Below are 27,336 nucleotides of genomic sequence, written 5' to 3'. Positions count from 1 at the left end.
TGAAATAGTATCATTAAAGGCATTCAAAAGCATAATGCAGATTTGTGATTTCTCTGCCTGATCCACAATGGATAGACAGGATCAAGCACTAGCGCAGGGGGACATTTTAGATGACCCAGGGCTTTTCCAGATGTCTGATCTGATTTGTAAGGTAGACCAACTGAAAGAGGATTTAGTGGAAGAGGTTTAAGGGAAGAAGTAAGCTCACACTGACTAAAACTGAATTTTCTTAGCACTACCTTTGTCAATAAAGCGACAACACAGACACAATGATTTACGACCCATTGAGAAAACTATTGTTTATTTAGAAAAAAGGTTACACTGGTAGAATTCAGCAGATAAAAAAAATTCTCTTTTTTAAAAATGTCATTTTGAAACTTTTCAGACTAAAGTTCAGCGATACAAAGCTCCTGTAGCTGTAGAATTGAAACCTAATTTATTTCATTTTTGAAGAGAGTATTTTCCAATTTATCTAAAAACATCATGACAAACAAAGGTGTGGCAAGGGACAACTGAATGCAAGTTTGGGTGGGTTTTTTTTTTTGTTTGTTTTTGTTTTTTTTAAACAGCTCAATGTTGTACACATAATATACAAATAATTCCTAAGCATTGCATGAAAACAGTGCTCCCACTTGGTTTTTAGTGACTGATATTAAAAACAGGCTAAGTAATAAATAAAAACTGAGTTTAAACGAGGTAAATTCAAAAATGGTTCAAGAACTGTTTATTTATGGTTTTCAAACATCTAAAAGAATGCATTTCAGATTGAAAGAATCATTAAACTCAGGCAGTATTTAGACAACCTAAAGAGGAACTCTGTACATATGAAACCTTATTTGCACTATGGCAACTGTTTGCAGCACATTGTGCTAAAATATGGAATAGGTAACACTTTCAGCCAGGTACTGAAAATAAATGTGTGAGAAACTAAGCAACAAGTTAAAATACAGTAATGTACAACTCAACAATTAAATGTTCAGCATGGGGGAAATAAAGCAGAGAACTGAATAATTTAAGGAGATGCAGATGGGTCCTCTTCATTCACAAATTTCTGTGCAATCTATACTCTTGAAAATACATTTCTGGTCACAGCTGGATATCTTCCACCTTCAACCTCACCTAAAACAAATATATATGCCAATGCAATTAGATGTCATTTCTAAAGAATCAGAAGATTCAGAACTTGTTAGAATTTATTTCTATTCACAGGCCCAACAATGAAAGTGGAAAAATACCATTTTAACTGGCCACTCTGATTATCTTTAGGTTTTAGACAATTACTTCAATTTCCTACTTTGTAATGAGAACTACACTAACACACACAATCAGGCATTGGGATTATAAATAAAAGTAATGAAAAACTCTGCTTAATAGATAAAAATTCACAAAAACAAGTATTGGCAAAGTAAAATTCAACAAGCTGCCCTGAGAAGATTAATACCTCTAAATGAGAAATAAAAGCAATTGAATATAAAGCAATACACACACACATTACAAATGTAATAGAAGAGGTTGTGCAAGCAGCAGAAATGGAATTAGCTGCCACAATTTTGTGTTGCTGTAAAAGCACTTTTGCACACTTACCCACGCAATGAAGCAGAGTAAGGTGAATGTTACACCAGATGCACCCTTAAATTACTGCAAGAAATAACTGGATGTGTATTACCTAAATGTGTAGAAGATTACTCATCTTGTTCTTTGAGATTATGTCCCTGAGGGCACCTTTGATCAGAGAATTTCAGCTGCAGTTCTTGTCTGGTCATGGATGCACTCTCTCCATCTCATGCTGTTGTCAGCACCTATCTAGTGCCATGCAACCAGATTCCATCTCAGCTCCTTCTCCACCCAAGTCCACAGACTGAACTCCAAAGTAGAGGGGAAGAGGGTGCATAGTGGAGCACCCACAGGGACACCATCTCAAAGAACCTCAGTTACTGCACAGGGTAGGTAACCTTCTCTTCTTCTCTGAGGAGCATCCCTGTGGGTGCTCCACTTTAGGTGACTGTTGAGCAGTGGCCCTTGGTGGACAGAAGGGGCTTCGGAGTTGCACGGGTAATTGAGGATAGTACTGTAAGTCCTACCAATGAGCCTGATCTTGAGCTCTGATCTATTGCACAGGTTTTGTAAACAGGATGCCCAGGTGGTTACTTTACACATGTCCATGATCAGCATGTTGTTGAGAAAAGCTACTGAGGTTGATAATGACCTGGTAGAGAGAGTTCAGATACCCAGTGAGGGCTGTATGTCATATTGTTGATAGCATAGGTGAATGCACCCAGAAATCCATTTGGCCAGCCTCTGCTTGAAAATGGCGGAACCTTCAGATCACACTGAAGTTGAATTAAGTCTTGGTGAATTTCTGAAGGTCTTGGTTCTCCCAAGGTAGAACGCTAATACTCATCTGATATCCAGAGTGTGTAATATTAAGTCCCGTTGCTTCCATGAAGTTTGGGGAAGAACGAGGGAAGATGGATTGGTTGGCTCAGGTGAAAAGAGGAGGGTACTTCAGGTAAAAAATTTAGGGTGGGGTCTTACGGTGACCTTATCTTTGAAGAAGACGGTATAAGGTGGGTGTGCCATGAGGGCTCTTAACTCTTCCACTTGTTGGGTGGACATGATAGCGAATAAGAATGTAACTTTCATCAACAGATGTGTTAGAGAGCATGTTGCTAATAGTATGAATGGGGCTTCGGTAAGGCAGTAATATCAACTTTAAACCCCAAAGTAGGGTAGGTACTCATATTTCAGGATAAGTATTCCTGATGCCCCATAGAAACTGTTTGGTGGTGGAATGGACAAATATAGATATTAGGGATGTAAAATATTAAGCAATTAAATGGTTATCCAATAAGTATTAGTCTTACCGTTAATCTATTGCAGTTAATATTTAACACACATTGGTAAAATAATTTTGTGACATTGTAATACCTAATGTGCACATTAAAAACGCTGCAGCAATACCAACCAGCAAATATGTAGCAATTGTGTTGTGTAACCCCGTGACTAGAGCTTCGATCCACAGTTCTACAAACCAAAAGTATGGCAGAATGACATGGAGGAATGTACGAGTATTTTTGACTTAGAATCATAGAAGATTAGGGTTGGAAGGGACCTCAGAAGGTCATCTAATCCAACCCCCTGCTCAAAGCAGGACCAATCCCCAGACAGATTTTTACCCCAGTTCCCTAAATGGCCCCCTCAAGGACTGAACTCACAACTGTGGGTTTAGCGGGCCAATGCTCAAACCACTGAGCTATCCCTCCCCCATTAATGAAGTAGCGGGTCATTGAAAAAGTGGGTTTACACATAAGTCTGTCCGTTTTTGTTGTTAGTAAGACACTTGACAAAGATAATATATACGTGGGGTAGATTGTGAACTTGTTAATGACTAAACGGTTAGCAGATATAATTTTAATAGTTTTAAAGGGTAATTTTAAAAACAATATTTACATCCCGAATCGATATCCCATCTACCTTCGGTTGAAAAACAGTAATAGCAACGAGGTGTACTTTAAGTGAACTAAGAGATAGGCTGGATTTTTTTAGTTCCCGCATGTATTCTAAAATAATCAGTGAGGAAGCGGTAACAGGTTGGACTTGTTTGTTTTGGCAACAGATGGCAAATCTCTTCCATTGATGTTGGAAAGTATTTCATGTGATTGTCTTCTTCCTGTTTACCAATATGTCTTTCATCGGTTCCTAGCAGGCTGGTTCATTGTGCTGGTGCCATGTAGGAGCCATGCTCTCAGGTGAAGTCTCTCCAGATTTGGGTGGCAGACCTGTCCTGCATCCTGCAAGAGAAGATTTGGCAAGAGTGGAAGAGTGCACAGTGCGAGTACCAAGTTTGTTTGGGCCATGCGAGGCCTATCCAGAGGACTTTGGCCTTTTTGGTTCTTATTTTGTGTATTTCCCTTGATAGCAAGGGGATAGCTTGAAAGGTGTATAGGATAGGCATGGTCTATTTGAGGAGAAAGGCATCACCCAAGGAATGGGGGCCCAAACCTGCTCTCGAGCAGAATTGCAGGAATGTGTGATTCTGGGAGGTCGTGAAGAGGTCAATGGATGGGTGACCCAAGCATTCAAATATGTTCAATAGCACCGTGTTGTTTAGTTCCCATTCATGGTCCTGGGAGAATCTGCTGTGGCATCTGCTGTGGCATTTTGATGTGCTGGGAGATATGAGGCTGAGATACTGACATTGTGCTGGATACACCAATTCCATAGTTTCTTGACTTCAGCGCATAGGAAGTGCGACCTTGCCCCTCCCTGCCTGTTTATATAAACATACAGGCAATGCTGTCAGTCATTACCTGATCAATGACAGAAAGTGCAAGCACACATTGCAAACTGCTCAGAGTTCCAGATGATGTGTGTGCAACAGTGTCTCAATGGGAGACCACCTGTCCTGAACTGTGTGATGTTGTAGATGGGCCCCCCAATCTATCAAGGGGGCGTCAGTTGTGAGAATCATTGAAGGTGGAGTCTGTGTTAAAGGGACTCCCATGCACACATTGTTGGGTTGTGTCCACCAGTGTAGCGAGTCTTTGACTTTGAACAACATTACAAACAGCATCTGTTTAGACTGCGTTTCTGTGGTACGTTGTTCTTAGCCAGTCCTGAAAGCAGCATATGTGAAGATGCACATGTTGTACCACGAATGTGGTTGCTGCCATATGGCCTAGTAATTGAAGGTAAGCCCATGCCGATATCTGTGGGTTGTTCAATATGATGGAGATCAGATTGGCTATAGTGAGAAATCTGGTCGGTGGTAGGACACTTCGGCCTCTATAGCATCGAGATGCACCCCAATGAAGTCCAGTTTGTGCACGGCTGTTAGTGTTGATTTCCATGTGTTGATTTGTAGTCCCAGCTTATCTCCAGAACCCATTTATCTATGGTGATGGATTGCCATAATAGGTAGAAAGGAGTCAACCGGTCTCCAAAAGCAGTGGATGGTTAGTGATGGTGTCAGCACTGAAGAATGGGGAAGGTCTTTGGGTCCTCAACCAAACTCTCAAAATCGTTGTTTTGAAGAGGGCTGGTGGGATGGTTGATGATGCTTTGGAGGCCTCTGTCTTTCGGTGTCATGGTGTCTCTGTTGTGAGGCTTACAGGACAGACCTTGCGTGCGGAGTGGGATAATATTTACCGTTCTCTTTTTGTTGCAGGTGTGTATATAAGGGCAGCAGAGCGTCGCCCTTGGGTCTTACAGAGTGTGAAGTGATTCATCAGTTTTTACCGTGAACAGCTTCTGGCCATTGAATGGGAGGTCCTCGACGGTGGATTGTACCTTTCTTGGGAAGTTAGACAGGCGAAGCCACAAAATCCAGCACATTGCTATGGCAGTGGCTGTGGGGTGCACCACTATATTGCCCACATCTAGAGAGATCTGCAAGGTGGTTCTGGATAGGAGCTGACCCTCTGAAATTATTGACTTAAATTGGTTTCTTTTATCCTTTTATTGAATTTATATGTCAATAAATTCACTGAGTTTGGAGTAATTCGTGTGGTCATATTTTGCCATTAGGGCAGCATAACTGGCAATCCAGAACTGAAGAGTGGCAGATGAATAGGCCTTGCAGCCAAAAAGATTCAAACCTTTCCACTCTTTGTTGTATCAAGTGGATCTCAGTTGTTGTCTGCCTCATTGGTTGGCAGCATCGACCACTAGTGAATTTGGTACAGGGTGAGAAAATAAGTCTACTTCTTTAGAGGAAACATAATACTCTCTTGCAGGTGGGCAGTATTGTAGCTGAGGTCTACCAAGTTTTTGGCCAGTCATTTATGGGCAGCACAATTTTAGATTAGGAGGATGTATGGAGAACGTCCAGTAGTTTGTGCTGGGACTCTGGGACCTCCTCAAGAGGAATCTCTACGGTATCAGTGATTCTTCAAAGAGTTCTTGAACACATTTAAAATCATATACCGCTGGAGGTGGCAGGAGCATTATGGCCTCGCCCAAGGACGAGGAAGAAATGTTGGATGTTGGTGTTGTAGCCTGTTCCTGGGTTTCCTCCTGTTCTTCAAATGCTCTCCTCAGTGGGCTCTGAAAGTACAGCAACTGAGAGTGGTGAGGGAGCTCTAAGCCTCATTTTGCATGGGCTTGGAGTCTGGGGTACTGTCTCCTGTATGCCCCCAAGTAGGGCAACGGAGTAGTGAATGATGTCAGCCCTGTGATAGGTTTTAGGCTGTACAGGTGGATCCAGTGCTGAAGTAGATTGAATGGGAGAGGAGTGCTGAGATGAGAAGGCAAACTCGTCCTCAGTATCTTCTTCCTCACTAGAGAATGGTGGGGCCAGTGGGTGAAGTGGGCTGACGTGGTGCCAGAGAAACATCGTGGAAAAAGGTGATTCAGGCATCAATGAGACATGAACATCTGCCTGATATAGGAAGAGGTATGGGCCGATGGCTTCAGTATGAAGGTAGTCAGTGCCAACAGTGCTGTTGTAGTCGCAATTGTTGGTGCTGACCTTGAAGCGCTCCGAGTTGTTGGGACAGGAGGTGGCGCCATAATTTGCGTTAAGGCAGCTCTGTCGGTGCTGTAGCGGAGGAGTTAGGTTTCTGTTTGCATCTCTGATCCAAACCTGTACACTCAGGGTCACTGGTTTTCACGGTATGTGTGGTACCAGACGATACTGGTGCCTTGTGAATACTCAGCCGCGGTGCGATTGGTACTGAGGATGAGGAGTGGGCCAGAGTGTGCTTCTTTTTTGGTGGCTCCTTGAAAAAAGTTGAAGAGCTTTTCCTTCTGCCTTTTTGGAAGAGTGAGCCTTCCACGGTGAGACAGGTGAAGTTGCCAGGGAAAATTGTCCAGGGAAGGTCTGCAGACCTGGATCAGATGCTGGGTGCAGAGACTTCTCCATTAACCACAGTTTGAAGAGTGGGTTTCTGTCCTTTCTGGTGTGAGCTTCATGTGTCTCCCCTAAGCACCGGACACACAGAGTGCCTGTCCGAAACCGGGATCGCCTCTTAGCCAGAAAGGCAGTGCTTGAAGCCCAGTAAACTGGGCATGGCTCGAGTTATAGTGGTTCAACCTTAATGGTGAACTCTAACTATGAACTCTAACTAAGCTAAGGGGCATTCAAACTTGGAGTAAAGGGAGAAAGGAAAAAAGAATTAAAGGAAATAAATGGGGAGAAAGGGATAAGTAAACCTAACTACGGTACTAAAGACTACTCTAAACTCTTAAGTTTAGCTATCAGTCTTAACACTGCTGGGAACTCCATGTCAGATTGAGGATGGTTGAGAAGGAACTGAGGTGGGAGTGGGAGGGTGTCTTGTCCTGCAGTGCTAGGTGTGAGATGTGGAGCGTGCACGCGTGGCCCAGACAAGCACTGCTGCTGAAATTCTCCCATCAAAGGCATAAGGATGCACCAACACCTGAAGTGCAGTACCTCTGAAACACTAGTTGAAGAACTGACATTTACTTAAGTGCTTGTTTCTTAAACTATGCTACATAAACTGTATTTTTATGATCATACTTCATCTGAATGTATTTCAATTCTCCATTTATGAAAGCGCACACACAGGAACTTCTGGTCACATGTAGTTTGGTATTTTAATACAAGATAAGCCACACAAGATGAGCCCCAAAATAACTCTGTCCTAGGCTCAGAATTCTGCCTGCTCAAGCACACTCCCTCAAGAAAACATTTAAGCAAATCAATATGGTTGAGACCATTTCCCAAAGGTCAGCAAATACTGGCTTTGTTGAATGAACAAGGGAAGTAAATTCCATAAATGAGGGCCCTTCAGAGAACACAGCTCCCAGCTGTTCAAATATAGTTTAGTGCCTTGGTTAAACTCAGAATGATATAAAAGGAGAAAAAAAAAGTGTCCCCCAAAAGTGTCCTGACTCCTAGCATTGTCTCCTTCCCCCTAGATCCCACCAAAGGGCACAGGGGACCAGTGTGATTTTCACTGCGCAGTTACTTCAGTTACCTGCTTTTGGCTTTAGTGGCTGGGCAAGCAAAATCACCAGGACAAATTGTCAAAACTCTTCTAATAGCCGAGCCAGTTCAACTTCCCTAATTGCTACAGCCCTGCAAATACATGGATATCGCCTTTATATTCGCAGACCATTTCTGCAGATCGGATGTGGATACAAATTTTGTATCCTCACAAGGCTCTACTAATTGCTTTTTGGAGTAACAGTCCTAGTGAAGAGGATGCCTTCTGAAGTAAGTCCCCTTCCTCTGCCATATCTGTGGTGCAGAAAAGAGAAAGCAGCTCTCCTGCATCCTTAAGTCGAGGGCAAAAAGCCTTTCCCACCCTCCTCCCAGCAGCACTGTTATCTCTAGGTTGCTTTGTCAGAGACACCACAGCAGAGATGCTGCTGTAATTTTCCTGTGGGGAACACTTCAAAATATCTCCTTGGCAGGAGTCCTGTGATGGTACAAACTACTTTGCTTAACCGTTGAGTTATTGATACATATTCTGACTTTTATCTCCATCTTTGTTTGTCATATAAACATACTGAATGATATTCATGTTTTAAGTATTGCCACCCTTTTAACACACTGATTTTTTGCTAGTGGTGAAAGCTTACTACTATATTTTGATGGAGAGGTAGAGAGGCTGAAGACCTTACCCAGGTGGCAGTACATTTTATAATATTTCAGAACAATGTTTACTATAGCTGGGCAATTAACTATAAAACTTCAACAAATGTTTAATTGAATAACAATTTGAGTTTGCTTCAGCTGCATTCTTCCTTATGTTTGCTTTCTGCAAATATGCAGAAATGAGCCTACAGCACAATAATTTTCCACAGAAACAATTCATCAAATAATTTTGAATGGAGAACAAATATAAGAAAATTACAAACTGGTAAACAGAGAGGCTACATTCCTTGAATAAATTATTTGCCATGCTTTAATCAGTCAGCTCTAATATTTACCAGCCATAATTACACATATTTTACAGAATGTAAAATTATCCATTGTCCTCTGGAGAGAGGCTGGCAGTGACACATGGCTTCTGAGACTAGGTGGATGGGTGAATTATTTTGAAATCTAGAAGGGCACCGCTTCCCTGATCTCCACAAAATGAACAGTGTTCGGAGACTCCTAAAATACCTGAACACATAACTGCTTGCTAAAGACTCGATTTGATCTTTCAAATTTGAATTTGTCAGCATTTCTTGGTAGAAGTAAATTATTTACCAATATTTTAATGAATCTGTATATGTGTAAATGTCTAAAAAGCCTCAGAAGAGGATTTTAGAAAACTTGATTAAAATTTTTCAAATGTTTTTGGTACATCTCTCTTGATTCACACCCACATTCAGGTTGGAATTTAAACATGAATACATTGAATTTGAAGTTGATCTTGTCTAGACTTGTCTCTCAGGACCTATATGTAAAGCTTTCACTTATTGTCCAATCTTATTTGGAAAGGCCAAAGACTACAAAGGCATAATGAACAATGCTTTTTCTCCAAATGAGCCGGGCTACTCTGCTTGACTTGAGTCAGAAGCCTAGAGGCTGGTGGGGATCGAGGACTGCCCAACATGGGTCTAGCCTCTGTCCCGGGTTTACTCCGGTGCTGCGGCGAAGTAGTCCTCTTCCTAGCCTATTTGGCGTGCCCAGAGGATGGGGAGCTAGTCAATGGTGCCCAAAGGTCGCCGCTGCTGACTCGGAGTGGCATGCTGGAGCCGCAGTCAGCGCCAACTCCACCAAAATATCTCTGAGCCTAATGTCCCTTTCTCTCTTGGCCCGAGGCTTAAATGACTTGCAAATCTTGTAGCGATCGCTGAGATGGGTTTCCCCCAAACAGTGTAAACAATCCGTGTGAAGATCACTCACTGGCATAGATCGCCTACAAGTGTTGCACAACTTAATACTCGAGGCGTAGGGCATGCCCCGGGCTGGGTGCTCTAGCTAAACTAAACTAACTACAGGTATCATACACTGAACGAACAAGCTGTTTTGGGGATGGGCTACAGCAAAGCTCGAGCAGAGCAGTTCCGAAGCACCTTCACTGGCAGCAAGAAGGAACTGAGGGAGGGGGGGAAGTACGCAGCACCCCTTATACCACGCCATGGATGCGCCACTCCAGGGGTCACTAGAGCACTCCCCTACAGTTACTGCTATGGGAGAAACTTCCGGCACCGGTGCACGTGACAAGCGCACACACACCTATGTGGAATACACATGAGCAATTACTTGAAGAATAGCAGCTTGTTAGCACGAGATTATCAAGCAGCAAGTGGATTATCAAGGGCTGTCTACATTATAGCAGCCTTGTTCCCAGCTGCCCAGAATCTCCACATCATTATGTGTTGCAGTTCCCCTCTAATATCTCTCTCTTGCCCCCAACTCAGCCCCTATATCAAGGCTTCTGAGGGAGTCCTCTTAGAGCAGCCTAGGGCTACCTTCCTTATTTTATGTGCTAGGGGAAATTTTTTGTTATGATCCCCTTTTATGCCACTCTGGTCCTTTAATCCACCTTAGAGGGGTCAGAGATGCAAATTTTACCCATAGACTTTAGCAGGTATCTTCAATACTTTGGTAAAGGGAAAACATGAAAATAATTCTTACCTTGACTGGAACAGTCTTCATTATCTGTGCTTGTCTGAAGATTTATGAGTAAATTAAGCATTAAAGAAAAATGCTTTAATTCCTTAAGAACACAGTTATCTTACTTTACTTTTTATGTTACTTAAAATTTCAGTGATCAAAAATTAAAAGGATATTGTTTCTTTTCTTCTTTCCCTCCAGCACTGTCCCGTTTTTCCTTTTTTTCTGTTTTTTCTTTATCATGTCTAGACTCCTGTGCAAAATTTGTATAGGGAAAATAAGGTAAAATATGTTTGTGTACACAAAGAAATTGGATTCGCTTAACACTGTTTGACTTGAAGTCGCATTTTTCAGGAACACAACTACAACGTTAAGTGAGGAGTTAGTGTATTTATCATTGCCTCTTCCAATTATCAATTTAACAATACATTACATTATTGTAAACCATTTTTTTCCTCAAAAACTCCAGTAAACTCCATATGCATAGTTGAAGACAGATCTACTGTAGTCACAACCATTTACAAAATGTCTTTGAAAGAAGACTACAATAAATGGGTGCTCTGGTGTCTTCTTAGATGGACACACAGACTTGCAGTTAAAAGAATATGTAGAGTCAGTCTGGTTCACACTCTAATGAATGAATATAGTCTTCAAATTTGAACACATTTCCTTACCAAGGGCCAAATGAGTTTTCCCATATACATTTCTTGTTCAAATATAAGCTAACTTTGGCAAAATCAATATTTAAGTAAGGCCCCATTTCAGAATGTTTTTCGGACTGAAAAGGAACCTTAATTCCCAATACCAGCGAAGTATAGAAAACGCTGTTTAAAAATATTAGTACCCCAATCGAGGCTATAAACTCACACCACAGCATTCAAAAATAAGTATTATCTGGCACAGAAGGTTTCCTCCATCATTGCTGCTAACATGACAGGTGTTCTCTCATGACTTATCCAGTCAGAGTTGACTATTGAGTGTATTAAGTAAAGTTGCGACTACCTGGCCAAAAATTCCATGTATTTTCCTCTGCCATTTGCAATATCTGTGTCTAACACACAGGCCATACACCAGGGCATTCAAAAGTTGAAAAATAACTCCAAAGCATTACCTGGCACAAAATGTTTCAATTAAACGGTTTAGTAGTAATAGATAAACAAGAAAGTTTATTCATTTTACCTTTTTGCTACCAGAGGAACTTTTCTCCATTTTTTCAGTTTTGATTGAATCACCTTTTTCTTTGCCTGAAGATTTTGATTTGTTCTTCTCCTTTTCCTTCTCATTTGAACGAGGGGAATCAGATGGACTTTCACTTTTACTATGTTTTGAAGAACCAGCTGGAAAAAAAATGCATAACACAATTCATAATAATGACTGGACACTTCAAGCATAGAAAAATGAAATAAAACACATACTTGTTCCATTTTCCTCTTTACGCCTTTTGGTTGAGTCCTGTGGCACCTCCCGGTCACTATTTGAATGATCCTAAAGCCAAATACCATTACGTAATGTTAGCAGATTAACAGATGCTGATTTCTAAAACAGAATCCTAAATAGAATACTGTACAAACACCATATTTTTCAAGTCTTTAAAGACAGTTGCATGATTAAAGTTTGTTTAAAATTTCTGAACTTAACTCCCTTGACATGGAAGATTAAAATGCAGTTCAGAATCTATTAATGTCAAGTATTGGCCTTTTAAGAATTAATAGGGCAAATGAAGAATAAACCCTGCAGCAGGTCACCTCTGTCTATAAGGGCTACCACACCAATTATAATTATTATGGCTTAGAGTCAAAGAATGAGTCAAGCATGCACCAACTTTCTAAGTTATTTCATAAAAAGTCACAAACCCTTTTTCGATCTTTCCTATCCTTTTCATCTTTCTTCTCTCTCTCTCTGGATCTTTCCCTGGACTTGTCCAAATCTTTCTTGTCCACTTCTCTCTCCTTACTCTTGGACAGTGCGGGGGTAGTGTGGTTAATGTAGTGCTGTTAAATTAATGCAATATTACTGAGGATTAATAATGTCTTCCTAAATGTGGAAACGAAAAAAAATCCTACTGTTTGCTGCACCAGATCTATCTCAAAGAATAAAAACTAAACATTATTACTTTCCAGCCAAGCAAAAGGTTAAAGGCACCTCTATTGTCCATCTGTGGGAAAAAAAATAGCATAATACTCAAAAACTCTTTTAAAAAAGTGTCTTATACAAAGCTGAAAATTCAAGATCCACTTTTATAAAAAAATCAGCACTAGCTCGAACAGAAGATACACTTAAGGTAAATGTTGTTGTATTAAAAGCACATTAAGTTATCAGTAACACTTAATATAACCAATGCAAACCAGGAAGTAATACTGTTGATTCTGCCAGTAAAAATGCCTGGACTTACTACAGTACACCTAGCATATGGAAATCCTGACTTTCAGTACCACAGAGGTAATGTAGAACTAACTTTATTTGCCCAATTATGGATCACTGTCAAAATTGGCTTAAACGATACATCTTGTTTATATTAGCATCCCAACAGATTTCCAGCATATAGAAGAATAATTTACAAATGACACAGGGATGACTTAATGGGATCTGTTTTTTAAACATGTTATTACTTTTTGTTAAACACTAATCTTAAACCACAAAGTGTTTAAGTCATACATTTTTGGAAGATACTGAGAACAATGAATGGGTTCTCCAACTGCAATACTGTAAACAATCAAAGAAACATGAGTATGGACGCAACTCAACTGGGCCACAAATCCTCAAACTGCTGGCTAGTGGAGAGAAGAATTCTTCAAGTTTGTTTTGCAAATTTTCCAGCATATAATTAAATTAATTCTATTTTTAAGCAATTTCAATATTCTTTGTTCAGAGTATTAGCAACAGGTGTGATTGTTAAAAACATTTTTTGGAGAGGGACGTGGGAAGAAAAAACAAACACCATCATAGAATGAGTAAAACCCCCAATAAATTTAATTAATTTCCTTTGCTTTATTTCCAGGTTTCAGCAAGTATAATTTTTAAATATACTTTACTCCCTGGTTTGTTCATATCCATGAAGTACAGAATGTTCAGCTCCCTTCCCCCAATGCACACTTCCTGCTCCAACAAGATGCCATAGCAGGCACTCTCTTGGGGATATGACAACTACCATAGATAAGCACTAGAGAACATGGAGTCTGCTCTATAGTGGAAGTTTCAGATCTTTTATTCCAGACTCTTCCCACTCCCTTATCTTTAGCTGTCAGTTAAGATCTTATAATTTATTGTTCTACTCAACAGTATACAAAAAGAATACGGAAAACCTTAGTCCAGTGGTCCCCAACCTTTTTGGGCTGGGGGCATCAGCTGAAGGACCACTGCGGCGGTGGAGCACCCGCCAAAATTTCAGCGGCGACGCCTCTCAATGACGTCGCTTGCCGTCAACAAGCAACTTTGAGAGGCGTCCCCGACGAAATTCGGGAGTGTTGCCTCTCGATGATGTCACTTGTCGGCGATAAGCGTCATCATCAAGAGGCGTCCCCACCAAAATGCTGCTGTGGCATTTCGACAGGTGCTGTCTCGGATGCCAGGACATGGGCGCATTAAGAGGCCCCCACGGGCGCCATGGCGCCCGCGGGCACCGCGTTGGGGACCCTTGCCTTAGTCAATTGCTGGTTATTTAAGATGAGCTTTTCAAAAGCACCAAAAGGATTTAGGTACACAATTCCCATTAACTTTCAATGACAGTTGGGTACTTCAGTCTTTGAAATTTGCACCCTTTATTTTTAGGGACATGTGTCAGGGAAAGAAGAGGGTCTGACTTCCTTATTCTATAGGCAGAGTTCATACGCCAATGCTACTTTATGAGGGTTGTGATTTTACCAGCAGAACACATGCTGGTTCATTCAGTCAGAGGAAGAAGGAGCAACTGGAAGGGAGGATGGGAAGTGGAAAGTAGAGCTCAGAAGAAAAGCACTTCATGAACAGGAATGCCAGGAAAAACTGTGTTAATACAACACCTAACTCAGTGGGGTCCTGGTTCATAACTGGGACTCCTAAGTGCTACAATAATACAAACAAATAAAATAAACAAATATATGTTATAGCCCAAAACATAACGACATTCACCAGCCAACACTAAAATTGACCTGTTTATTTTGAATTAAAACAATATAAGCAATTTGCAGATTATCTGACATATGGTTAATTCAGCTGTCTGTGTTAATCATATGCACCAATGCATTGGCATATAAAAATTATTTAATTCTACTTCTGAAATTAGTTTAGGAAAAACTGCCTTAGCTAATACATTTTTTTTCAATATAACACCTCCCACCCCCACACAAACCAGTTGTTAACAGATGTGAGTGGGAGAAAAATGCCTTGGATTTCTGAAATCAGAAAGGCAACGCTTTCAAAAGAAGTTAACAACCCCAAATATTTAAAATGACATATGTTACATAGACGTGACAACTGTGTAAACAGGAAAACTATGAGAATTTGAGACATTAAGGGGTTGATGCTCCTGTCTCCCTTTCTAAATGTTCCTATGTTAACACTGGAAACACTTAGAAAAACCCAGCAGATTAGCAACTAGCAGTTACAGAATTACTGCTGCTTTCTGAAAATTATATAAAAAAGAATTCTTCTAAAGCCTTATTTAACCAATCTGAGCTAAAAGGTGCAGTAAGCAACAATTCTCTCATGCATTCTTAAACTTGTTTCCTTGTAAATGATAAAGAATAATAACAGACGAAAATCGATAAATTAATTGGGAAATGTTCATAGTTGCTTAATTTGATCTAACCAACATTTGTGCTAATAAATACCTATGTTATGATTATTGGAAAGCATTTTATTTATTAACACAAGATCTCAATAATCAGTTTTAACAGACATATATACTCCCCGCCACACACACAGTAACATAGATCCACCAAAAAGGATAAGAAATTATTTTAGTACATTACCAAGTTCAAACATTTTTATGTGCTCACAACTGTAATATCTGAGTATTTCGGTAAATATGTTTAAATATGGTAAATATGTTTTTCCCAAAATATCAGAATGTACTATACTTCAAATATCTTTTCAATGTATTTGTTTTAGAGGACAATTCTACAATATTTTAAATTTGAATTACGCTTATGAAAAAAAGCAAGCATACCAATAGGATAACTTAGCTGTTAGCTACCCACCATCTCTGGAATCACACTGATGGTGGTACTGATGGAAGTTTACCAAGACACAAATTAGTGGGGGGTACTCTAGAAGCATGAATACTGCCATAGTGTTGTAAGTTTACCAAGACACAAATTAGTGGGGGGTACTCTAGAAGCATGAATACTGCCATAGTGTTGTTTTCTTTATGCAAAGTAAAGTTGCAGGAATAGCTATGAACTATGAAAAAAATGTGTCTGAGAAGGATCAAGGAGAGGTGAAAAATTAAGTGATCACCCTATAAAGTACTGCCAACATTAACAGACCAATGCTGATTGCACACTGTGCCAACTGTAGTTTATTCTATAGATCAAAATCTAAAGGCACATGTGCAAAGCACATTTATACGATGGTTGAAAAATCTGTTTCTATGCTACCACATACATTTCAATTTCTCGGGTAATGTATAACATTCAGACAAGATTAAAATCTCTCCACATGAAATACAAATGTAATCTTGGTGACAAATAAAAGATTCAAACCTTTGCTGAAGAGTCCTTGAGTTCGCTGAGGCTGTCCTGTAGAAAATGAATGGAGATGACACGTAAACTGGCATAATTTTCAGAAACCAGAGGAACTTTGGGAAGCAGGCCGAACCTTGAAACAAAACACAACTACTCCTTCCAGAATAAATCTGATGTTAATATTTTATACTGAACAAAGCTAAAGCTAGAAAATAAAATCTACATCTTTTTTTCTAAACTAAACTGTATCAGCAATATGATTCTTTAAACTACAAAAGTAAATTTGTTCATATTCAATGTCATAAAATATTAAAACCTCCCCTCCACCCACAAAGATTTCTGCAATAGTTAAAGAAAAATACTCTTTAAAATGAGTGATCCACAGATGAAGTAAGATTTAAAAAATATATTAAATGCATCTTCTCCACTTACAGTTAAACGTGGTAGAAGTCTCCTAGAATGACTTTAGGTTTCATTTTGCAAAAAATAGATAGAGAAAAAATATATATACTTGATGTTACAATTAAGTCCTTATCACTATCACCTGGTTCCTCAAAACTGATTATCTGCACTTTTTACTCTTATTTCTGCAAAATTAATTATTCTTTAAGTAACTCAGACAAAGAAAGATGTATTCTTTGAAAAGAACAAAACAAAACATTGAATCTTTAAGTTGGTAAGACGGTGAAGTTTTAAACACCCCACATAATCCATCACAGTGCTCTTGAAGTATTAGTAACTTACAGTTTTAAAGGTTCAACGTACTGCAAATTCAAAGATTCCATGAACTTAGATGGTTTAGAAATAAAATTAAATATGGAGCAAGGAATGGCTACCCTGAGTCTTCAAGTAGGCTACACCCACGGTATTGTGCTGCGCTTGAATGCTTGGGGTTTCTCTTTGCTGGGTGGTAGGCTTGGTTGCCACATCTGGTTTTATCGTAACGCAGGGCTCAACATGGTGGGAACCCATTGGAATATAAACAAACCTCGAAGGGAAGGTGCAACAGAAGCTGCATGCTCACTGAATATACACAACTACAGGAGAACTGATCACCAAGGAGACTTTAAAATGGAGCTCCTTTCAAGACTCCTCCTTGGAAGGCACACATCGGTATGATGCTCATCAAGAAGCCTGATGAATTCAGAGGTATCCGTATATCCCGTAACATCCAGAAAATCTTCAGTGCTATATATTCTTCAATATTAGTGCAGAAAAATATGCTTCATTCTGCTGCAAAGACTCATTTGCTTGTAGCTACCAATGCATTCCAAAAAAAACTGACTGCTTAAAACAATGAGGCACTTCTGTGTAAAAATTTTCTTGCATTTTTCAAACGCTATTTACAAAATTTGTGCTAGGTCCTTGAAGCTTTATTTTTTCTAATTAAAAATATTTAATAGAAAAAAAAGAGTCCACCAATAAAGAAAAGGAATGCATTTTCTAATGCAAGATAAAACCTCCAGTGGTTCCAGTATATACTTGGCACAAAACTTGAAGGAAGTCGGACACTGGCATTCCAAACTTGTGAGCCTAATATAGGCGCTGCCTTCCTCAGGCTATACTAACCTTTACTGTTGAGGAATGTGATGGAGAAGAATGGGTATCAACTTTGCGACGTTTTTGTTCTAAAAAAGAAAAAAAGAAGCAGTAAGCATTAAAACCCTAGCAAGACGGGATAAAATCTGATTATATTACTTCGCAAAATACCAAACAAGTTTAAAATTAGAATTAAAATTTTACTGTTGGAGGATTAAAACTATTGATTATCATCAGGAGAAAGTAACAGGCCTGATCCCATGGATTCCAAAATTTCTCATCTGCAGAATCACCCGTTTTGCTGAAAAATTGTGCTTTAATGTTTAAACTTTCATTTAAAATAATCTGTGTTTAGCCCTCAGCATTATGATGAAAACCTTGAAAATGTGGAACAAGTGGAAACTGGTGCAGACTCATTTTTCTGAGTCTGCAAATAGCCTAAAAACAATTGTTCTGAGATGTGAGGTACCTCATTCATCTAAACACACTAGCACCAAAACCGGAAGATGATAACTTATATGGCAACATTCTTAACTATTTCACTGACAACAATTTTAGTAGAAACTATTCCAAACAGCTTTCCATACCTTCTTTAGATGCTAAAAGCCCCAGCTGTTGCCTACTCAAATACCAAGAACTCCAGCTTTCCTCCAAAAACTTCCATATGCTGTTTGTAAAACATTCTCACTACAAAATTTTTTGCAGAATTCAGATTGTTTTTGCTGTAGGCAACCTGTGGCACACGTGCCAAAGGCAGCACGCACGTTGATTTTCAGTGGCACTTACACTGCCTGGGTCCTGGCCACCGTCTGGGGAGCTCTGCATTTTTATTTAATTTTAAATTAAGCTTCTTAAACATTTTTAAAACCTTATTTCCTTTCATACAACAATACTTTAGTTATATATTATAGACTTATAGAAAGAGATCTTCTAAAAAAGTGAATAAATGAAGACTCGGCACACCACTTCTGAAAGGTTGCCGACCTCTGCTATAGAGTATATGGGACCTCAGTTACAGTAGGCAAACAATCAATACCTATTTCTATGTGTAATCTATTTACTAGATGATAGTACAATTTTGAATCTTCACAAGGATTTGTTACAAGAGATACTCATATGAAACCATATTTGAAATTCTTAAAGGCAGTGGGCTCTATAATACTCTGCTCTCACTGACGGTGACAGGAACAGAAAACACATCCCCCCCAGTTTGCTTACTAATGCCGGAAGTGATGATTTTTTTAGCTACCTGAACCAAACAGTTAATAAGAAAAGGGTCTTTTATAATTAAATGCTAATCAGCATAGTTACTCTCCTGCCTGCTGCCAATCATTTTTAGGTATTAAGCAACTTTCAAAGCTTGAAAAGGCAACTTAAAAAAAAAAAGTTTAATTTACCCCTTTCAGACTCTGATGTTTCTGATCGGGGAACAGGTGACTTCAAGGACCCAGCTACTGACAATTTTTCTCCTCCTTTAATATTTTCCTTGGATTTCATATCCTTCGCTACATCTCTTTCTCTGGATGGCTCCTTTTCTCTCTCCTTTTCTGCAGCGAACTTTGACTCAGCGTTGGTAACAACGGTCTTGGATTTTTCATCTTTTGGCGTTTTTTCTTCTTTCTTGGCTTTTTCCTTCTCTTTGTCAGATTTTGGTGTTTTTTCCTTGGTCTCTCTTGTTTTATCATCTTTGTTTGCCCGTTCTTCCTTTGGTTTATCTTTTCCATCCTTTCCAAGTGCCTTGGCCTCTGGAATGGCAGCCGGAGTCTTTTCTTTTTTTTCTTTATCTTTTTCCTTCCCACTTTTTTCTTTATCCTCTTTTTCTTTAATAATTTTGCTGCATAAAAAAAGCCCAATGAGTGCTCAATATCAAAACTAGCTTCAGTTTTCATAATCAAATGCAAATCAGTTTTTACTTTTCAAGATTAAGACAAAAAAACCCTTTTCAAAATGCTAAATAAGTGACAAATTCCTGTCTCTCAACGTTCTTCCGCTCATCTTCATAGCAACAAGTACCTTTCTTCTAGCTAAAATGGAGGATACAGGAAACAATGCTATTACATGATTAGCAGGGTTCTGATGCACACAGAAATAGTAGGCATTACAAAACATTAATGTTTTTGACTCAAGGTTATTCCAGCCCAGCAGTTGTGTACACTGACTCTGGGTATGTCCAGGCAGATATTAAAACACCCGCTGCTGGCCCAGGTCAGCTGATGTCGGCTTGTGGGGCTCACACTGCAGGGCTGTAAAATTGCTGTGTAGACATTCAAGTCCAATCTGGAGCCTGAGCTTTGCAATCCAGCATGGGGGTTGGGGGATGGACCCAGAGCCAGGGCAACAGCCTGAGCCTAAACGTCTACATAGCAATGTTGAGCCCCGCAGGCTAGCCACAGCTGTCCCACAGGTCTTTTACTCCAGTGCAGTCATACCCACAAATTACAAGTACCCAATTAGAGCTACCAATCACTTGTTGTGAGATGTCTAGCCCACTCCAACAGATTTCAAGGATTGGGTTCACAGTATTTAAAATGGATCTTTAAGTTCATCGTATTAGATATGATTATTTCTTTAGTGAAGCTTTATCATTTAATTTTGTATCGTTTTGTTGCATAATTTGGGAGAAAAGTATTTCATTTATCAGTATTCACTTGCAATTCCTTTATCTAATGGATCAAAAGGACATAATTTGCAGATTTCTACTGCACAAAGTAGAGAAGATCATTTTCACCTCTTGCTAAAAAACCCCTTCAAAATAGATAGGTCACTTTCAAATGTAATTTCATTATTCTGCAGTCAGACAATGATGAACTGAAGAATAGATTTCTCACCTATTAGAAGCACTGTTTCCATTGCTTGTCGTCACTTTTGGTGTTGCATTGGCGGTTTTATTAATAACTTTCACAGCACCCTGAGTTTTCTCCTTTAGTTTGTCTATTGAAAAAGATGCTAAACTTAATCTACGGAGTTAGTACTTTGCTATAGCGACCATTTGAACACATAATACTTCAAAATTCATTTAAAGTTAGGCTTAATTTATTGACAGCTAAACTGATCACTATGTGTTTGTTAATAACGAAGGATTAACAATATAAGTAATAATATTTAAAATAAAAACATGTAACGGACCTCGCTAGTTTTACAATTTGAAGGTTAAACCACACAATCCTAAAAGTCAATTAAAAAAAAGGGTCAGAATTATAGCATTAAAACAATTATCTTTTAAAATGGATGGCTTACCAGTCTCCTCAGCAGTGCTTTCTTCCAGTTTAGCTGCATTTATTGTGAGTGATGCAGGGAGCCCAGCACCACCTGGTCCATTTTGCACTGTTGCAGCTACAGCATTCCTGGCAGGGGGGTCTTTGTGGTGGAATTCATTTTCTGGTACCATGTAAGGTTTTCTACTTTTCAATTGCCCAGAATAGCTGAAAGTCGCACAGTGTGTTAAATATGCACAAACATAAAGCAAAATATAAAGATGGGTTACTGTTTAAAAAGATTAATCGAGTTGTTTGCGAATTATTTAGCACTTTTTTGAAAATGATCTGCAGCATTCTCTTTCTCCTTCTATTACTACCATCAGTTCTTTAAAGAACCTGATCCTCCAAACCTCTGTCATCTAATAAGCCAGTGATTTTGTGTTACACTAATAGTTTTGAAGCTTCGCTAAATCAATGAAAGTGATGAAATAAAATACCTTCCCAGCAACCAAGACAAACATGGATAATTTTGCATTCACCACATCATGAAAAAATAACCATAATTAAACAGCGAAAAGTATTGTTTAATTTAACCTTCTAGAACTGCACATGTCTAGATTGAGTAATTGTGCAATCTTATAGCTATAACCCCCATCTTTCCTTGTTTTACCCTCCTTCCAGCTACTTATTACCATCACTGATCCCTGTTTAAAATTATATTATAAGCTCTTTAGGGCAGGGATTGTTACTTTCTTTTGTCCTGTGGAGAACCTAGCACACTTCATCATCGTCATCCAGTACAAACCAGGAGCCTCAACTCACACCAGCCTCAAAACACAGGATTGCAAGATCGTCCAAGATACAGCAAAAGCCAAATGTGTCAAGACTGGAAGAGTTCCGAGCCTTTGGAATCCTTTCATCATCCATTTAAATCTCTTTTGAAAGTAAGTTGTTGTTACCCCATAGCTAACGCATATAGATCAGGTCTCTTCTCTTTCTCTTCCTGACAGATTTTATGTACTCTTCTTTCCAAGGCCTGACCCAGGTTGAGAACTTTTGGATACCATGGAAGGATTTTGGTCAGCACAATCAGGATATTTCTGATATGTGTATATTCGCCTGTTTCAAGGCAGTGTACAGAAGCCTAGAATACAAGGTATAAAATACAATCAAAGTAGTTCTCATTAATACTTGAAAAAGTGGGTCATATCAACATAACGCCCTTTATTTACCTTAGTTAATTTATAGTGCCATTTGTGTACCACATGTCGAAAGTTCTCATAATCTAACTGATCAGCTTTGTTCCCACCATCAAATCCAGTTGCCCGTAATATGGTAAGGAAGCCTGGATAGTTGCCACATTCCTACATGTATGTAAAAATAAAAAAAAAAGTTAAATTTATTCAGGCAGCGGATTAAAATAATTTAACGTTTGCTGAACTGAAGAACATTGCTTTCATTAACTCTGGTGTATGCAAAGTTTAAAACGTTCACATTTAGCAACATCTATACAGGTATATCTAGCATATTCCTAAAATAACGTTTGTATATCAAAACAGTTACTTACCTGTACTGTTACCGTTGTCCTTCAACATGTTCCAACAAATCCTGCATCCAGGTAGGAGGTTAGACTAGATGACCCTTGCAGTCCCTTCTAGCCCTATGGTTCTATAATTCTATGCGGGTGCAGATGTGTATTTCACTCAGGTGTGCAAATGCAACACACAGAAGCCGGTTAACTGTGTTTAGCAGAACTTGCTGGGATAGCACAGGCACAACCATGTCTCCTCATGGCCCCTCCCAAGGCTATTTCAGAGTGGTGCTATTCAGACTCACCTCAGTTCCTATGAACCAGAATCTGTGTATGATGACTCTGATGCAGAGGGGACAGAGGGAGAGTCATGGAACACATCTGCACCCACATCTTGAGAAACAAGGTACAGTACAAGTAAAGTAACAGATTTTTCTTCAAGTGGTTGCAGACTTGTATTCCCCTCAGAGTACACCTACATAGCAATTAGACACCAGCGGCCGGCCCATACTAGCGTTCACAGGACTCAGGCTGCAGGACTGTTTCACTGCTATGTAGACTTCTGGGCTCAGGCTGGATCCCAGGTTCTAGGACCCTGCAGAATGGGAAATCCAGAGCTCAGGCTCGAGCCCAAGCCCAGAAGCGTACATAGCAATGAAACAGCCCTGCTGCCTGAATTGGCAGGCATGGGCCAGCCATGGATTTTTCTTTGCTGTGTAGGCATACCCTCAGAGGATTTGCAAGCAGTAATGGAAGGAGCTGAGGCTTAGCCTACTTAAATAGTGACTACAGAGTTGCTCTTTCAAAGCTTGCATCGGACCTAGATGCAGTTGTGACAACATAGTTTGATAAAAGTATGCATGGAGGACCAAGCAGAAACACTGTGTATGTCCAATATTGGAACATCCCTGAGAAACGAATCTTGAAGCAGCTTGGGCCTTTGTTGAATGAACCAAGAGCCTTTATGGAGCTGTGACATTTGCTATGCCATCTGTTTTGCTATGCAGGAAGTAATCTATCTGGAGATGGTCTGTGCTGAAACCATCTGACCTCTCATCTAGTCCATGTAGGAGACAAAAAGCCAGGGTGATAATCAAAATGGTTTAGTCCTGTCCAAATATAACACTCAGGCTTATTTTACACCCGACATACGAAGGCATCGTTCATCTGCATTTAAGTGTGGCTTAGAAAAAAAATATAGACAGGTACACTGTTTGGTAATCGTGAAACCACTTTAGTCAAAAATTTTGGATGCTACCTTAAGGCTAGTTTGCCTTTGAATAACATGGAGTGTCTGCCATTAGGACCTGCAGTTCACTTACCCTCCTTCATAAGGTTACAGCAATAAGAAAAGCTGTCTTTTGGCAAAGAAGGAATAGAGAACAGATTGCTAGAGGCTTGAATGGAGGCCCCATGAGGGCAGGAAGTACAGAGTTAAGGTCCCACAGGGCTACTGCTTCTTTTACAGGTGGGAAGAGGCAGAAAACCACTATGGGCTTGGGAATACACCTACTTCTCTTGGATTGGGCGATGGAATGCTGAGATCACGGGGCCAGGTGATCTAAGATGTAACAGGCAATTTAAAGTGTCCTGAATCTGGGTACCAGACAAATTCCCCAAGCCAATGACTGAACTGAAAAGCATTTCCACTTGGCAAAACAGGTTGATCTACCTCTGAACAGTACTTTCCCCCGATCTAACCATGCAGCATCCATGCTGAGGTGCAAACTGTACACATCTGGTGCCACAGCTAACCTTCATAGCCTTTCAGTCCAATCTCCCCTATCTTCTTTCCTTCCAGAAGGCCTTCCTTCCAGGAGATTGGCTTGATCAGGCTAGTGCAATGAGTATCAATTTGGTATAATCCAGCTTCAACTTGAAAACGATCTGAGGGATGAGTGCAATAGGGTAGAAGGCATACAGTAGTGCTGACCCCCAGTTCAGTTGGAAGGCATCAGTCAGAGAGCATGGACTGCAACCCACTCAAGAGCAAAACTGATGGCACTTCTTGTCTTTTGTTGCAAATAGGCTGACAAACAGAATGCTCTAGTCATTGAAGAAGTGCCTCAGGATGCTGCTCCTCATGGCCCACTCATGATTCTCAGAGAAATTCCTGCTGAACTGGTGGGCCAACTGATTCTGGGCACCCAGTAAATGGATGGCTAGGAGAACGATGTCATCTTTGATACAAGAATGGCAAAACTTTATCGCTTCCTGACACAGCTGGCTGGACCACGTTATTTGTTCACACAGTACATTGTGGTGGTATTGTCAGTAACACTGTGAACCAACATGCCCCTGATGTGTGAGAGAAAGGCTCAGTATGCACTGTAAATTGCTCAAAGATCTAGGACACTGATATGTAATGATGCTTCCTAATCTGTCCACAAACTTGGACTACTAAAGTCTCCATATGCACTTTGCTACCTATTGTCGAGACATCAGTAACTATGGTCTTGGTCAATGGAGGATGAGCGAAGGGCATACCCTCACATACATTATTCTGATCTGTCCACCAGTTTAGGGACTCCAGGACAATCTCACATGTTGAACTACTAAGTATACGAAGCCATGTGACCTAGCAACCTCAGGCATGCACAAACCGTGGTTGAGAAGCGAGATTTGAGGAGCAGATATAGGTAACAAACTGAAACCATTCACCTAGGAGAAAGCCCCTCAAACTCATAGAGCCTAGTAGGATCCAAAACCCTAAATTTTTTGTGTTTGAAGTAAAGTGGACTTTCCTTTGTTCAAGATCAGCCCGTCAATCAAAGAAACAGCATGAATTGGACATGATGGAGGACTTGACCTTCAGACTTGCCCCTGACTAGTCAATCATGCAGCTAAGGGAAATCATTCACCTGAGAAAGGCTGTCACTATGGTCATGCATTTGGCAAATACACACACTACTGAGGAGTACTGAGTATTGATAATGCTAATCCATACTATGAATCTCAGATACTTCCTATGGTTGATAAAGCTGCTACATGGAAGCAGGCATCTTGAAGACTGAAGGCAGCAAACCAATCATGATTCAACTGAATTCCTGCTTGGTTGACCATGTGGGATCTTATATATCTGATGTATTTTTTGAGACTTTGGTGGTCAAGTACAAGTCTCTGTCCTCCCTTGGACTTGGGGATCAAAAAGTAATGTGAGTAGAACCCTGTACCCCAGTGTTGTAGGGTAACAGTGTTGTAGTGTCTGGAGCTCTTCAGGAAGCAGCAACTCATGAGATGGGTCCCTGAAAAGAGACCCGATAGGGGGATAGCTAGAAATTGGATAGTGTATTCTAACACAGTGTTTAAGACCCATCTGTCTGCAGTTATTGCTTCACAAGCATGTAGCCATGGGACTGGGGGATACGACTGGAAGATTGCTAATGATAGGGTGAGCCAATTGGTTAGAGGCGGAGTCAGATGACTGCCTCTATAATTTGTGCCTCCTCTTTGAAAAGTCTTGTTCCCTGAAAGGAGCACTGACGGAACTGTTGTACATGTTGTTGTCCCCTAATGATTGGGGTACAGAAGCCAGTGAAATATAGCTTGAGAGTTCATCAGACTTTTCAAAAAAGCAGGAACTAACCATAAAAAGGGAGGCCTTTTATACATCATTACAATTTAGTGCAATACAAATCTGCAACCATTTGTAGAAGAAATGCCTGCTTTTGGAAGAGGGCAAGAGAGGTGTGCGCATCTCTCCCCTTCATTCCATTTTAACTGGCTTCTGACAGAGCTATCAAGCAAGTTTCATCATTCTCACGTTATCTTCATGACTACCTGAGGTTAATCCAAGATATATTTACCTTCTAATCCATTTGCAGTTTTCAAAGCACTTAAGCTTTGATAAGTTAAACCTCCTCCAACTCAACTTAGACATAAACAGATGAAAAGTATGATTCATTAAGCAGAAGTGTTCAAAATGTATGCATGAATTCCTTTCCCATCACAGAAATCCTGCCTTCAAGTATCAGCAAAGTTTTATAATACATGAAGTTTAAAATTAGAAAACTAGAAAAACAATCATACTTCATGTTTTTACTGCATTATACTTTTACAACAACCACTTTTACTAGGCCTGGCTTACCAGTAGTAATCATATGATTATTCATGAAACAGACTACAATTTAACAGCTTTACATACCTTTTCATATATGTTTCTATCACTGTGCCACCTAGTAACAGTCTCTAGCATACAGCACAGAAACCTGCCGTATCTACTAGCTTCATTTTCAGTGCAACTTGCTACTGTATAGATTATATCTGAGAAAACCTGTAAAGAACGGAAATAATAGTCAGGCTATGTAATATGAAATCAAAATTATTTAAAAAAAAACCCAACTGCTTTAGTTTTCGTAGTTCATGTTCATACGGTTACTAGTGTTACTAGAATATGAAGAACTAATTCCACCTTGAACTCTGAACTTCTTTTCTTTTCTTATCAGTTATTACCTTAACTCCTAACTCATCTCACTGAGCTTGGGCAATAGACATATGTAAACTGTTGCTGACTGTATAAACAAAATGTAGTTCTACTCTGAGTATTACAGAATAAAGACATTGGGGACATCCCATGCTTACTATCTATCCGTGACTCTACACTGAACACATTAAGTTTACAAGTAGATGGCTTTTCTAACTGTAAGGCCTTCAAACTCTACTTTGGATCTGAAAGTCAAGCAGGGTTTCTGGCTCTTGCTTATATATACGTAAATTATGCCCTCGGTGACACACATGTGACACCAATGCCTTCAAGAGAGCTGCACGGGTAATTAATTAGCTGGATAACAGGAGCTTATTAAATAATATTGTTGTGATCTGCGCTCTCTCTGTGAGGGCTGATAGACTGAATTGATCAAGGTGATTATCTTTGCCTTGTATATCACT

General features: G+C 39.8%; 1 protein-coding gene across 6 annotated transcripts in view; it reads right to left on the bottom strand.

Annotated features, from left to right (window-relative positions):
- Positions 1 to 284: 284 nt before the first annotated feature.
- The window catches only part of THOC2 (THO complex 2), a 97,413-nt gene continuing 70,361 nt past the window's right edge, over positions 285 to 27,336 (bottom strand). For 3 of the 6 annotated variants that reach the window (XM_030576648.1, XM_030576649.1, XM_030576650.1), the window contains 14 exons: positions 26,594 to 26,722; positions 22,151 to 22,282; positions 21,878 to 22,062; positions 20,959 to 21,143; positions 20,550 to 20,652; positions 19,119 to 19,555; positions 17,752 to 17,810; positions 16,201 to 16,236; positions 12,373 to 12,510; positions 11,935 to 12,004; positions 11,699 to 11,856; positions 10,696 to 10,772; positions 10,541 to 10,588; positions 285 to 1,119 (listed from right to left, as the gene is read on the bottom strand). In XM_030576648.1, coding sequence (XP_030432508.1) covers positions 10,561 to 10,588; positions 10,696 to 10,772; positions 11,699 to 11,856; positions 11,935 to 12,004; positions 12,373 to 12,510; positions 16,201 to 16,236; positions 17,752 to 17,810; positions 19,119 to 19,555; positions 20,550 to 20,652; positions 20,959 to 21,143; positions 21,878 to 22,062; positions 22,151 to 22,282; positions 26,594 to 26,722 — 1,737 coding nt within the window. In that variant the 3' untranslated portion in view covers positions 285 to 1,119; positions 10,541 to 10,560. Of the gene's footprint in view, positions 1,120 to 10,540; positions 10,589 to 10,695; positions 10,773 to 11,698; positions 11,857 to 11,934; positions 12,005 to 12,372; positions 12,511 to 16,200; positions 16,237 to 16,926; positions 17,811 to 19,118; positions 19,556 to 20,549; positions 20,653 to 20,958; positions 21,144 to 21,877; positions 22,063 to 22,150; positions 22,283 to 26,593; positions 26,723 to 27,336 lie in introns of those variants that run through there. The other 3 variants (XR_004002158.1, XR_004002160.1, XR_004002159.1) reach the window with 3 other exon arrangements.

Source organism: Gopherus evgoodei, chromosome 9 (genome assembly GCF_007399415.2).
Source record: "Gopherus evgoodei ecotype Sinaloan lineage chromosome 9, rGopEvg1_v1.p, whole genome shotgun sequence".
Lineage (NCBI taxonomy): Eukaryota > Metazoa > Chordata > Testudines > Testudinidae > Gopherus > Gopherus evgoodei.
This window is presented reverse-complemented; position numbering and strand designations above follow the sequence as displayed.